Below are 14,618 nucleotides of genomic sequence, written 5' to 3' on the forward strand. Positions count from 1 at the left end.
CTAGCAATAATTTTTTTCCCTTTCTTTTTCATGTGTGTAATGTCAACTAGGAAGAGTGTTATGTTACACTAAGCTAAGCTCAATTCACATTATAAATTATATGTTTCTAAAAGTCGTATGACCTAATGAATCAATATTCTACAATGGTTATTTGGTTCATTGTTTTAACCCCAACAAATTATTTTGCATAAATAATGTCAGGTTCGTTTGGTTGGTAGGATGAGATCATATGTTGGAATATCTCATGATGAGATTATTTTATCCCACCTTATATATAGGGTAACTTATCTCATTATTGCTACTAAAATTGTTTGATAAAATAAACTTCGACTAAATAATATTCATTACGTAACGCAAGATGAAAAAAAAATTCATGAGTTATTCTGTGATTATTATCCATTTTCCTGATTTTTTTTTCCTTCTGATTACTAGTAATAAAGTGTTAAAAGGCAGGAGCTTTTGGAATTAGAAGTGTAAACAGATGGTCTAAATTTTGGCAAATAAGGTATACTTCTAATTCAAGCAGCCTAAAGAAAAGGTGGAATGGAAGGAATCAATTCCCTTTTTAGTAAGAATATGTTGTCATTTCAGAAAATTAAAATGGATTTTACTTTTTGTGAACAAAACCTTTTTTCATTCTTTATTCAGACTGAAACCAAATACAACCAGAAAAGAAACAAGCAACAAGTGGGATTTTCTTTTTGGGGAAAATTGTAGGAGATGACAAATATTATTAATTTATTATTTTATATGGTATGATTTCATTTTATTATTATTCGTGAATATATTTTGGTGAGATTTTCCATAATTCATTTCTATATTTCACTATACAATTCGTGTACTGCGTTTGTATAATTCGCTATATAATAACGTTTGTATAATTTGTTATACAATTCGCAGTTTTTGTATAACGTTTGTATAATTCGCTATACAATTCTCAGTTTTTGTATAACGTTTGTATATTTTGATATACAATTCGTGTATAATATTTGTATAATTCGCTATATAATTTGTTGTGTTTGTATGTTTCGGTATACAAATAATTTGTGGGTATAACGTTTGTATAATTCGCTACAATTTTTGTATAACTAATTAGAAAAACTGTACCATATGAAGTTATTATATCTAAAAAGTTTGCCATATATAAAATTTTCCCTTACTTTTTATCATTTGTTGTTAAGCTGATTAATTTTCCTTTATTTATTCCAAATCCATGCACCACTCATTTTTATTTTATACGAAGGAATTATATATAATTGTTGTGCGTTGTCATCATCAATTACATTAGAGATTTCTTACAAAATCATTTTTAGTCTTATATTTTCTCCATAACAATTATACTTTTTACTCAAAAAATTTCACTCTCAAATCTTGGTGTGTTGAGAAGGACTTAAGTTACTTTTTTCAGATTAACTTTATAACTTTATTTCACACACAACTTTTCTTTCCTTTAACTTCCACTTTAATTTGAGAGTATGAAGTAAGTGACAAAGTTACAACTTACTTCAGGAATGAATAAGTTTAATTTATGGGAAGACTTAGTGGTGGAGTTACAACTTATAGAATGAAGTTACAAAATCTATCTCCAGTGTTGTATTTTTGATCTAAATGTAAATTTTTAGTCGTAGACATTGAAATTTTGTAGGACTTTACGAGTCAAGTTTCAAACCTCCAGTTAAGATTTTTTAGATGCTACTTTATTCTAAATTCTAATTGATGCATATATAGATGATACTATATTCTCTTGAAAAGAGATCTTAGAAATTTCACATACTCTAGGGATATTCATAAAGAGATCAAAATATTTTAGACTCCCATATACTCTATGAATATTCATAAAGAGATCAAGATATATCAAACTCTTGTTGATACGCCATTAACGATCCTCGAATCAAGGAAAAATCTTAAGAAAGAAGAATTAAATGATAGATAAATTTGTACCCACAATATTTATTAATAAAACTATATTTTTCATATTTAGTGATTGTAATTTATTTTTTATCACTTTAAAATTTGTTAGAAATATTAGTATAAAAAATCAATTAATAAAGTGAAGTCTACTGTGTCCCAAAGGCTAAAGTCAAATTTAAGGGGTAGCTAGAAAAGAATAGCATTAGTGGGGCAATGGTTTTTTTATTAAGTTAATTATGAAATGAGGAAAGGAGTGGATACTGACAGACATTCACTTTTTTTTTTTTTTTTTTGTGTGTGTGTGTGGGTGGTGGGTGGGTGGATGGGTGGGGAGTTGTTTATATAATAGCAGAGTTTGTGTTAACACGGATTCAATATATATTATTTTTTTTATTTGAATTTATGTAATATAGACAAAATTTAATTATAATTTTTAAAATTAATCAAGTTGTTAATTATTATAATTTATAATATTTTTGACGTAATTTATAAATATATAAATTATTTAAAATGTCTTTACTTCATCTATTTCAATTTATGTGACACACATAAAATTTTGAGAGTCAATAAAAAAATTCTACATTTTCAATAGTTTGTATAATTGCAAATTGCGTTTAAAAAAATATAAATCATAATAATTAATAACTTATAATAATGGAAAAATAAAAAATTACTCTTTTTGTCTCAATTTATGTAGTACGGGTAAAACATGAAGAGTCATATCAATTTTCTATTTGACCATATTTTTTTATGTAATTTAAAAATATTTTAAGTTGTTAATTATTGTGTTTTATAATATTTTTACCTAATTTTTAAATATATAAATTATTAAAATTTATTTAAAAATTTAATATTTGAATGATCAAAATGACCTTTAATGTAATTTAAATTCCACAAAGCATACCTGTCGACCATGACATGTGTGCTTGTAGACTCTTCTACGTATGGGCTCAAAACGTATTACTTCTTGTCTCAATTTACGTGACATGGATGAAATTTGGAAAGTTTATCAAAATTTTATTATTTTTGTAAATATGTTGAGTTATTGATTATTATAATTTATAGTATCTTTTTATGCAATATGCACATAATTTATACTACCTATGTCCCAATTTATGTTTGCACAAATAAAATCTCGAGAGTCAACTAAATTCTTTATATGTTTTTAAATATTTTAAATTGTTAATATTATGATTTATCATACTTTTATTTCAAATATAATTTAATTATTTTTTAATTATTAAAACTGTGATAAAGATCAGTATAATTTATTTTCATTAGTTATAAAAATGTTTAATTAATTTTGATTATAAATTACAATAAGATATCCAGCTTAATTAAACTTTTTTAAAGCTATTATTCCTCGTTTATCATAGAAATTTGATTAACTATAACTCTTTACCGTGAAGTTTCAATATGAAAAAGTAATTTGAAAAAAGTGGATCCTTATCAATGTTGGCATCAATGTTTTTCTATTTATTTAATAAATATTTTAACTACTAAATAAAGCACTTAAAAAACTATGTACTATTGCTATGTGGGTAATAATATTTTGGCATGTAAAAGTTTCATGGACCCCAATTTAAAAAATAACAAAATTAAAATAAATGAAATAGTAATAGATAGTATTAGAGTCTAGAAATAATTTTGTTGAGAGGGACAATTCAAAATATCCTGCCTCTAATATATATTAAATAGCTTAAATTTAATTAGTACGACACCAAATAGTAGGCCAAACCCCCCAAAAAATAAATAGTAATAATAGGGAAAATTGAAGAATTAAGATACCTTTTGTATCCAATGGTGACATAAATTATATTGAATTAAATCTTGTCTTGGAGGTATAAATAAATCAGAAAGTGACCGCTAAACAAGTTCGAAAAGACCATTGTACCCTTGTATTGGATTCTTCTCTTATCCACAAAAAACAGTTTCAAGAGAACATAGATTACAACGAAGGGAACACGTGGAGGTCAAAGAGAGTGTTTAGTTACATTTGTTTTGTGTTTTTAGGATGTCACTCTCTACTTCAACTACAACCTCACTCTTTCTGTCTCTTTTGTCGTACATTAGGGTTTCTTCATCCGCCCCTTTTGAGCTTTAGGTATGGTAGTTTTGACTAACTTTGATGTTTTCTTCAAGTATGACATGTGGGTATTTTGTTAACAGTGCAATGTGGATGAAATGATATCTGGGGTTTGTTTTTTACCTCTCTTTTTTGTGGTTATAGTGAAAAGTTCCGGGCTTTATGGTGTTTTAGGCTTTAAAATTGACATATTTTCCAAACACCGGAAGCTGAAGAGGACTTATTTTGAGCTCAGTTTGGTGTTTTCTTGAAGTATGGCATGTGGGTATTTTGTTATCTGTGTAGTTCTTTGAATGTGGTTGAAATGCTATCTGGGTTTTGTTTTTTACCTCTCTTTTTTGTGTTTATAGTGAAAAGTTCTGGTCTTTGTGCTGTTTGAAGGCTTTTTAACTTGACAAATGTTTCAAAACCTGTAAGCTGAAGAAGACTTATTTTGAGCTAAGTTTGGTGCTTTCTTGAAGTATAGCATGTGGGTATTTCTGTGCTTGAAATGCTATCTGGGGTTTGTTATTCCCCCTTTTTTGTGCTTCTAGTGAAAGTCGTGGGCTTTGTGGTGTTGAAGGCTATTCAATTTGACATGTTTTTTTTTCTTTTCGAAACCAGTTAGCTGAAGAAGACTTATTTTGTGCTAAGTTTAGTGTTTTCTTGTAGTATAGCATGTGAGTGTTTTGTTATATGCGCCTGAAATGCTATCTGGGGTTCGTTTTCCCCCCCTTTTGTTGTGCTTCTAGTGAAAGTTCTGGGTTTTGTAATGGTCAAGGCTGTTTAACTTGACATGTTTTTTCACAACCAGTAAGCTGAAGAAGATTTATTTTGGTGCTAATTTTGGTGTTTTCTTGAAGTATAGCATGTGGGTATTTTGACATTTTGTTACCAGTGCAGTGTAGTTCTTTTAATGTAGTTGAAATACTATCTGGGGTTTGTTTTTACCCCCCACTTTTTTTGGCTTCTAGTGAAAAGTTCTGGGCTTTGTGGTGGTGCAGTCTGCTTATCTTGACATGTCTTTTTCAAAACCAGTAAGCTGAAGAAGACATAATCTGTGCTTAAATTTTCCGAAAGTTGTTTTCTATGTACTTTTGTTTGTAGTCATTTCCTCTTGCACGTGTGAGTGAGTTATGACTTGTTTGGTGTTTGGTTTATGGCCCTTTGGTAGTAATACTTGTGCTATTTCTTCTAGGATTCCCTGCTTTTGCCTCTACACGAGGTATTTTTATTTTGCAGTTTTATTACGTTTTCTGTGGTGATATGCTCTAAATTTTCCGTTAAGAAGGAAAATGTTTTCCTTGGGAAATTTCCTAATGTATATTATTTTCCTGTGTCTGGATCTTGATAGTAACTGGAAAGCTGTACTTTCAGTTGCACATTTACCTTATAGATTTTTGTGCAACTTTATAGCAATTCTATTTGCGATCTACATGGCTTAGCACTCACCATTTGTAAAGGAAGTTACTTGCTTAGTTTATGACCTCATTGTTGGCTGCTGTGTTGGCTGCTGCATTTTGAATCTTCTCATTCCTAGATGTTTGTAGTGTTAATTCACTTGCATTCATTATGCATTATTACCTTTTGAATTGTCATCTCATGCGTTAGTACTTGGATAAACCTAGATTGAAGACTGGAAATGATTAGTAGTTGTCTGCATTTAGTTTCTTTTATTGACTGCCCCTAAGTGCATCTTTTTGCCTAGAAAAGATCTTTGCATACATTTTTCCAGTTTTGCTGAGGATCTTCTGAAACTTGTTATTTTTATAGAAGATTGTGGTAATGGCTGAAGAAGAGAATGGTGGATCTACAGAGGCTCTGCCGCCTCCTCCCCCTGTTCCACTTGATTTCGCTCCAGCAAAAGCTGAACCAGAGCCGGTGAAGAAAAAGGTTTTACGTGTTCCCATGGCTAGGCGTGGCCTTGGAAGCAAGGGACAAAAGATTCCGATCCTTACCAATCACTTTAAAGTGAATGTGTCTAATGTTGACGGACACTTCTTTCATTACAGTGTATGTTTTCACACACCTCTCCTTGACATGCTCCTATCTTTTCTCTTCTCAATACAATCATGTAACTCCATGCCATTGTTAACTCTGTCTGATACAGGTTGCCCTATTTTATGAGGATGGTCGACCTGTCGAGGGAAAAGGAATTGGCAGAAAAGTTCTGGATAGAGTGCATGAAACATATGATACAGAATTGTCCGGGAAGGATTTTGCATATGATGGGGAGAAAAGTTTGTTCACCATCGGTTCGCTACCTAGAAATAAATTAGAGTTCACGGTTGTACTAGATGACATAACATCTAATCGGTTGGTTCTCAGAGTGGCTTAGTTTGATAAGTTCTCATGTCTTTTTTTTTTTTTAGAGAAAACTCTTTTCACCACCTTATATACAGGAACAATGGCAACTCGAGCCCTGGCAGACATGGAAGCCCTCCTAATGAAACTGATAGGAAAAGATTAAGGCGTCCGTACCAATCAAAAACTTATAAGGTGGAGATTAGCTTCGCTGCCAAAATTCCGATGCAGGCAATTGCAAATGCTTTGCGAGGTCAAGAGTCTGAGAACTCTCAAGAAGCCTTGCGAGTTTTGGATATAATTTTAAGGCAGCATGCTGCAAAACAGTAAGTTATATGTCTTATTTAATTTCTCTTGATGAGTTGATTGCCACACAAGTATTTTCTTCCTCTCTTGATTGGTACATAATGACTATTCTTATATTAGGGGTTGTTTACTTGTTCGTCAATCCTTTTTCCATAATGATCCAAAGAATTTTGCTGATGTTGGAGGTGGTGTTCTTGGCTGCCGAGGGTTCCATTCAAGTTTTCGAACCACCCAGTCTGGATTGTCTTTAAACATTGGTAAATATTCTAGGTTTCATGTTTCATACTTATCTTAAATAAAATGAGATCCATATCTTGTGGTTTCTTTGATCTCAGACGTGTCTACCACAATGATAATCCAGCCCGGGCCTGTGGTTGACTTTTTGATAGCGAACCAAAATGCAAAAGATCCCTTTTCACTTGATTGGGCGAAGGTGTGCTGTTATATATTTGATTATTCATCTTCTTGTACAATCATGTTCTAAGTAAAGGATTCTCTACACTTGATCAGGCAAAACGCGTATTGAAGAATCTGAGGGTGAAGACTGCCCCTGCTAACCAAGAATTCAAAATAACTGGATTGAGCGAAAAGCCTTGTCGTGAGCAAACGTATGTTAGCAATGATCTAGTTATTTCTTGTTATCTTCAACCTTGGCTCAACTAAGATGCACATGTGCAGGATGGTCGACATTGATTTGCTATAATGTAAAAACTCATTTTTCTTTTTGACATTTTTAGGTTTACTCTAAAGCAGAGGAGCAAAGATGAGGATGGTGAAGTGCAAACTTCAGAAGTGACAGTTTATGATTACTTTGTTAATCATCGTAACATAGACTTGCGATATTCCGCTGATTTGCCGTGCCTCAATGTTGGAAAGCCCAAACGTCCCACCTATTTCCCCATTGAGGTGAAAGCACTGGGTTGAAGTCTACAGCTTTTATGTACTGTCTTTTGTTCATGCAATTTTGAAATTTTCGTTGAATGTTACAGCTCTGCACTTTGGTCTCATTGCAAAGGTACACAAAAGCCTTGTCCACCTTTCAGAGGGCTTCCTTGGTGGAGAAGTCTAGGCAAAAGCCTCAGGAGAGAATGCAAATTTTGAGCAATGTAGGTCTCTTCTACCCTAACATGATCTTTTGCTGGCTCTAGTTATACTTAACTAATTTCCTACTGGATTGTGGAAGGCTCTCAAAATCAACAATTATGATGCTGAGCCTCTGCTCCGTTCTTGTGGTGTCTCGATCAATAGCAACTTCACCCAGGTTGAAGGGCGTGTGCTGCCTGCCCCTAAGGTATGCAATCTATTATAACTTCTTTTAGCGATGTTTGTGAGTCTTCAAGTAGTGAGTTTGAGGTAATATATTTGTTATGTGGCAGTTGAAGGCAGGAAATGGAGATGACCTTTTCACACGAAATGGCAGGTGGAACTTTAATAATAAGGTATAGTTGAACTCTTCTTCACATATGATTTTTTCACTGGATCTATGGGGTTCATCTCTTAATCTCATTTAAGATAATGTTGGCTCTGAAATCGTATGCTGACTACATACTAGCTTGGTATTGCAGTGGTTGTCAAATATGCTTTGAGCTTCTTTTTTTTTCTTCATTTTTTATCTATTATGGCAGAGATTCTTTGATCCAGCAAAGGTAGAGCGTTGGGCTGTTGTGAACTTTTCTGCACGCTGTGACGTCCGTGGCCTAGTCAGAGATTTGACAAGACTTGGAGAGATGAAAGGAATTGTATGTTTTATATCAACTTCCAATGCTTAAAAACTGTGTAAAAAAAGCTGAATTTCATTGTTCCTGTTTTAATGTTTCAGAGTGTGGAAGCTCCATTTGAAGTGTTTGAAGAGTCTCCGCAGCTTAGAAGGGCTCCACCTGTTGTCAGAGTTGACAAAATGTTTGAAGAGATCCAGTCAAAACTTCCTGGGGCCCCGAAATTTCTTCTCTGTCTTCTTCCTGATCGGAAAAATTGTGACATATATGGTTGGTTGGATTTACTTGTTCTCTTGACCACTAAGCAGATCTCTATTTTCTTATTACTAACATAATCGACTGATGAAACTTGAAGGACCATGGAAGCGGAAAAATCTGGCTGATCATGGTATAGTAACCCAGTGCTTGGCTCCTGGAAGAGTCAACGATCAGTATCTCACAAACCTTCTCCTTAAGATCAATGCAAAGGTGAGAGTTCTCTGAGCATCTGGTTCAGTGCTATCATCCTGGCACCTTCCTTTCTTCCATCATTTCCTGGATCAGTCTTTAACATCCCACAATTTCTGTTGGCAGCTCGGTGGTTTAAATTCTATGTTAGCTGTTGAGGTTTCTCCTTCCATACCCATGGTATCTAAGGTCCCCACCATAATTCTTGGAATGGATGTATCACATGGCTCTCCCGGCCAGTCCGATGTCCCATCAATTGCTGCAGTAGGTTCTTTCACAGACTTTGATTACCTTTTATTCCCAATTGTTTAAAGAATTTCATTTTATACTATTGCTTTATCAGGTTGTGAGTTCAAGGCAGTGGCCGTCAATATCTCGTTATCGAGCTTCCGTGCGCACTCAATCTCCGAAAGTGGAGATGATTGATAACCTATTTAAAAAGGTTTCAGACACTGAGGATGATGGGATTATGAGGTGAGTTCGGTTTTGTAGGTTTAGCTTTCTCTTGGAATGTTTTCTTTTGGACCGTGGGGAGAATTAACTGGGCTGTTCGGAACTAAAACTTATACGAGAGAGTACTACTATGCTTTCTAACATATACAATGCGATCTTTGAGTCTGGTTCAGCTGCACTAGAGATGATTTATTTTTGGGGTTAAATAAGGGAGCATGATAGTTTGCATTTTGTATTTGACTCTCGAGGGAGTTGCTTCACCAGAATTGTGATGCTTTATGAAAAAAGAGAAATGCATAATACTTTGTTATTTATGATCGAGTTTTCTTCGCGCAAATGAGCTCCTCAGTCAAATACCAATGGTTCTGTGATGTTCCGTCTAATCATTTTCTGGAACACTCAGCGGTATTGCACATCTTTCTAATCAGTATTTTATGCATTTCAAGGCTTGATTTCACTTTCTAATTGTTTGCTGCTTTTCTTTCTTATGGTGTAAAACTAATTGCCTAATGGTTTGCGGGTTTCTTTTAAACTTCTGTTGGTGGCACCCTTTTGGTTTCCTAGAATTAACTTCCTGATAACAATTAAATTTCAAAATTGCAGGGAACTTTTGCTAGATTTTTATGGGAGTTCTGGGAAAAGGAAGCCTGAGCATATAATAGTATTCAGGTGATCTAATCCAGCATGTTCTCTATTTTGCTTGCAGCAAATTATATGCATTCTAAGTGCTATTGCTCTATTATTGACACTTCGCATATGATGAATGTCTAAATGCTTCAGAAATTTGTATTGAACATGACATTGGTGAGTTTTTATGGTTCTACTTCATTTGCCTTCATTTTTGTCCTGTTAATCTCTTGTTTGAGAGGATTTATGTAGCTAATCCAACTATTGGGAATGCGGAGTAGCTGATTGACATTTTCTTGTTCTATTTTTTTCATTCTTACTATGTGTTCCACCTGCCTAACTGTGTCACATTGCAGTGAACTTTGTACACTTCTTTGATCATCCAACTCTTGGGAATGCGGAGTAGCTGATTGGCATTTTCTTGTTCTATTGTTTTTCATTCTTACTGTGTGTTCCACCTGCCTAACTGTGTCACATAGCAGTGAACTTTGTACACTTCTTTGAAAGTTTTGCTAATGGTCTTTTTGAAAATGTCAGGGATGGTGTCAGTGAATCTCAATTTAATCAAGTTCTAAACATTGAGCTGGACCAGCTCATTGAGGTTCTGCACTCTGATAAATGTTGTCTTAATATATAATTGAACTTGAACTTGAACTTGAACTTGGAAAATACGAGAGACTCATCTGCTCTATGCATGTAGGCCTGCAAGTTTCTAGATGAAAAGTGGTCGCCCAAGTTTGTTATCATTGTTGCTCAGAAAAATCATCATACAAAGTTTTTCCAGGCTGGATCTCCTGATAATGTTCCACCAGGTAATAATAGAAGTCTCAGCAAATTTTAGTTGTAATGGAACTACTGGATCAATTCATTTACACTGATTTTTTGCAGGGACAATTATAGATAACAAAGTTTGTCATCCAAGGAACAATGATTTCTATCTGTGTGCCCATGCGGGAATGATTGTGAGTTTTTTTGTTCTGTTTTGTTAAATGGTTGAAACAGTAGTTGTATTTTTACCTGTTGAACTTTCCATTATAAAAAAAGTACGTGTTGTGATGACTGTTTGATATCTCTTACTGTTAGTTTGTGCTTCATTTTTTTTTTTCAAGTTCAGTCCTTTTCTGTTTTAAGGCGTTCTTTCCTCTACAATCAATTAATCCAGTATCTCATTCTTCCCCAATGATACATAAAATGTTGAACATCATATAAGATATGCTTGAGAAAAGCTTCACTGGATATCCTTGTGTTAATTCATTTGAATAATATTTAACCACGTAAAACATTCCCAATGCGATGGTTTCATGGTTGAGGTACAGGAGTTCCATTATATCAGCTACAACACATGATTTGAGCCGATTGGCCGGGCCTTGGTTGGCTGGGCTATCTTGACAACCTGTTAGTGGGCAGAAGCTCGATGAATTATTCGAAGTGCACCAGCAGGGCCTGGTAGCTCCCAAAAAGAATAATGGGTTACTGGATTAGTTGATTGTACATACTCTTGCAAATTGTAATCAGCTGGCCCCATGTGCTTTATCTTGTAGTGGGAAACTTCAAGTGGCTAAATTTGAGTCTCCCTTTATTTGGTATCTACTACCAGCACCTGTGAATGAAAAAAGTCATACCAGGCTAGGGAATTATTTTTGAACTGAGCTATCTGAGGCCTTTTTAGGTAATTTAAGTTGCCAGGCACTGAAATAGCTAAACCTGTACTCTTTCAGCTATATATGTATTTTTATTTTCCTTTTATGGAAGCTAAACCATGAAGCCTATTCTCCTACCTTGTCCATTCGTATCCCGCATTTGTTTACATTGACAGAAAGGCTAGAATGGTATGAGACACTGATGCCAATTTGCACTATTAAATCCTAAAATGTGGGAGCAGCTTATGAAATGGACCAGTTGAAATTAATTGCTTCATGTAACAAATGGCTTTTGTTGGGCACTAATGGTTTTTATCAAAGGTTATTTTGTGCCATTTTATTGCAAGGTTGGTGGAATATTTGTATCATATGATGTTTACTTGGATATTATTGTAGGGTACCACTCGACCTACACATTACCATGTGTTGTTGGATGAAGTTGGTTTCTCACCTGATGAACTTCAAGACCTTGTTCATAATTTGTCCTATGTGTGAGTATTGAAAAAATTGGATTCTTTGTAGCTCAACTGAATTTTAACTTTTAATTAATAGCAGTCAGTCATTCTAATTATTATGCAATTCTTGCAGGTACCAGAGAAGCACTACTGCTATATCCATTGGTAAATATTAGCATATTCAGAAAACGCTATATAATCCTCATCATATGCGAAAACATGCTTTCTATAATGTCCCTTTTGTTTGCTTCCACGTCTTGTTTGTGCCCTCACTTTCTTTTCCGTTCTATGCAGTGGCTCCGATAAGTTATGCCCATTTGGCCGCCACACAGGTTGGACAATGGATGAAATTTGAGGATGCATCAGAGACATCATCAAGCCAGGGTGGTTTGACAAATGCTGGGCCAGTTACTGTTCCTCAGTTGCCCCGTCTTCAAGAGAATGTTGCTAGCTCCATGTTCTTCTGTTGAGGCGTGTGTGCCTCCTGTTTTACCTTGTGCGGTTAATGAATGCTTAGACAAATGGTTTCTGTAAATAACTCTAGTTTAACAGTACATGGAGTCTGAACCTTGTGCAACAGTGCAAGTGATCTCCCAAAACTCCTCCTTAGGTAAATTATTCGGTACAATATTAGGTTTGTTGCCCTATTCAGGTACCCCATGCACTTTTTTTCGCGGTCTTGTTCTTTTGAACAATTTTGCTATGTACCTGTCAAATGCATGGGGATTATCCTGGTGGTGGTTACAATGTGCTTTTTTATGTAAATGGTAATGCTGGAATCTTGGTAGGCTTCTAAAAGTTATATGCTGTCATTTGGTGGATGCTTTTACAAAAAAGTTTCTAAGCTACTCTAGTTTAACATGTGTGGTTTATTTTGAACATTAAAAAGAAAAAGGTTGAATATACTCCTAACTTGGGGTAAAATAATCAAATAAATCTTGACTTGTCTATACCCTTAAATTTAATAAGAATTAAATTTGACATGAATGCTTACTAGATTGTAAACGCAACTAAACATTGAATTCATTTTAATTATATTATACCAAAAAATCCTATGACATAATGTGTTTATTTATAGAGTTAAAAATATCTTTAATTTTTCAAATACTCTGCTTGGTGGGAGGAAAAATAAGGGGATTCTCACTTATTTTTCTTGTATTCAGTATGTGAATAAAAACAATATTTTTGAAAACATTTATATATAATTTAGATAAATAATATGGATTGGGGGGGGGGTGTGATGGTGGGGAAGAGGCTACGAGTAGTGGGGCGAAAACGAACTTTGTTGGAGGGTGTCGAGGACATAGTTAATATTTGATGTCATTTGTAGAATTTATTTTTTCTACTGCAATTAAGGAAGTGATTTTTCTCAATTTTAAGATACTTATTTTTTTATTAAAAATATTTGTTTGAAAACCTAATCAACCGTTCATAAAAAAATCATTTTTTTTACTTTCTATTTGAATTAAATTTCTAGTCTCTCTCCCAAAATAATAAAAGAAAAGTAACCTCAATATATTGTGAATTTTGCGTGTATTATAGTATTTCCATATTACAAGGAGTTAAATGTTTAGTTTAAATCACACTAAGCAAATTTAAACAAAAATAAATAAATATTACTACTACTATATAATTTTCCAAATAATAATTAGTCCTACAAAATACTGCTATCAAGATACTCAACTTTCACTTTATTTCACTAAATTCATTAAATTATATTTTTTAGATTGAAAAAAATCACTCAACTCATTTTATTTTAAGAATAAAAGAATTAAGACTTGAACCGATAGTCATTCTCTATTGAATTCTCAATTACTTATTTGTCAATATCTTTTATCTTTTTCAACTTATCTAAGTATCACGAAAGTTACTAAATTATTTTTTATTCTCATAATTGAAAAATCATTTAGCTTTGCTTAAGTATCACATAAATTTGTTAGGAGACATTAAAAGTTATTTCATAATTAAAAAAAAGTTGAATTTAACCTCTTTATTATAAAAGAAGTTTAGTGATTTTTTAAAGGAGATTTAATTTTATAAGTTATTTATGTTTTGTTTTTTGTTTTTCAATCTTTTTACGAGCGATATTTACTCTGCGAAATTGTTGTTAAAAAATAGTATTTATGCGAAGTCAAGTGACTTTTCATTATACTTTTTAACAAATTAATTTTAATGTGAAAACATGAAAGTTGGATAATGATCCGTAAATTTCCCCCCAATAATAGTGAAAATATCTTTGAATTAGATTTCATAGTCTGAATAGTCCAATCTTATCTCCTTTGGAATCGGGAATACTTTTTTTAATAAAAAATATCAAAATAATTATGGCTTTAACTCATTTTAATTCATTAAAAAAATTATAAGTTATAATTTTATTAAGTTATCTCTATTTGTTAGTATTTTTTGAGAATTGAACAATATTAAGAAGATGAAGTAATTCTTTTATATAAAGTGTATAGTTAGAAATAATATTTTAATCTTAAATTTTTAAAGCGATACTCATTTGTTTTATTGAAGCAATAATTATTTTGAGACGAATGGAATAATGTACCTATTACTCCATTTGTACATTTTTATTTATTGACTATATTAAAATTAGCATCCATTTTTACTATGCAATTATTATTTTCCATTTAGTTTATAATTTAGCATTGTTATTAACTAAAGTTAGTGTCCAATGCATAAAATCGTAACT

General features: G+C 32.9%; 1 protein-coding gene across 6 annotated transcripts; it reads left to right on the plus strand.

Moving 5' to 3' along the window:
• The first annotated feature begins 3,871 nt into the window (after positions 1-3,871).
• LOC129898597 (protein argonaute 4-like) lies at positions 3,872-12,725 on the plus strand. Of its 6 annotated transcripts, none has more exons than XM_055973189.1 (23): positions 3,872-4,015; positions 5,750-5,989; positions 6,087-6,292; positions 6,379-6,606; positions 6,707-6,843; positions 6,922-7,019; positions 7,097-7,194; positions 7,324-7,492; positions 7,576-7,692; positions 7,770-7,877; positions 7,963-8,025; positions 8,212-8,325; positions 8,406-8,571; positions 8,657-8,769; positions 8,875-9,012; positions 9,092-9,222; positions 9,805-9,870; positions 10,366-10,429; positions 10,529-10,640; positions 10,717-10,790; positions 11,865-11,959; positions 12,057-12,088; positions 12,218-12,725. In XM_055973189.1, the coding sequence occupies exons 2-23, from the start codon at positions 5,762-5,764 to the stop codon at positions 12,391-12,393; spliced, it is 2,733 nt and encodes a 910-aa protein (XP_055829164.1). In that variant the 5' UTR covers positions 3,872-4,015; positions 5,750-5,761; the 3' UTR covers positions 12,394-12,725. The 6 variants fall into 6 exon arrangements, with proteins under 6 accessions (XP_055829164.1, XP_055829165.1, XP_055829162.1 ...); XM_055973190.1 differs by having other exon boundaries at positions 5,753-5,989; XM_055973187.1 differs by lacking the exon at positions 3,872-4,015 and adding an exon at positions 4,051-4,107.
• The last annotated feature ends 1,893 nt before the right edge of the window (positions 12,726-14,618 follow it).

Source organism: Solanum dulcamara, chromosome 8, assembly GCF_947179165.1.
Source record: "Solanum dulcamara chromosome 8, daSolDulc1.2, whole genome shotgun sequence".
NCBI classification, from domain to species: Eukaryota; Viridiplantae; Streptophyta; class Magnoliopsida; order Solanales; family Solanaceae; genus Solanum; species Solanum dulcamara.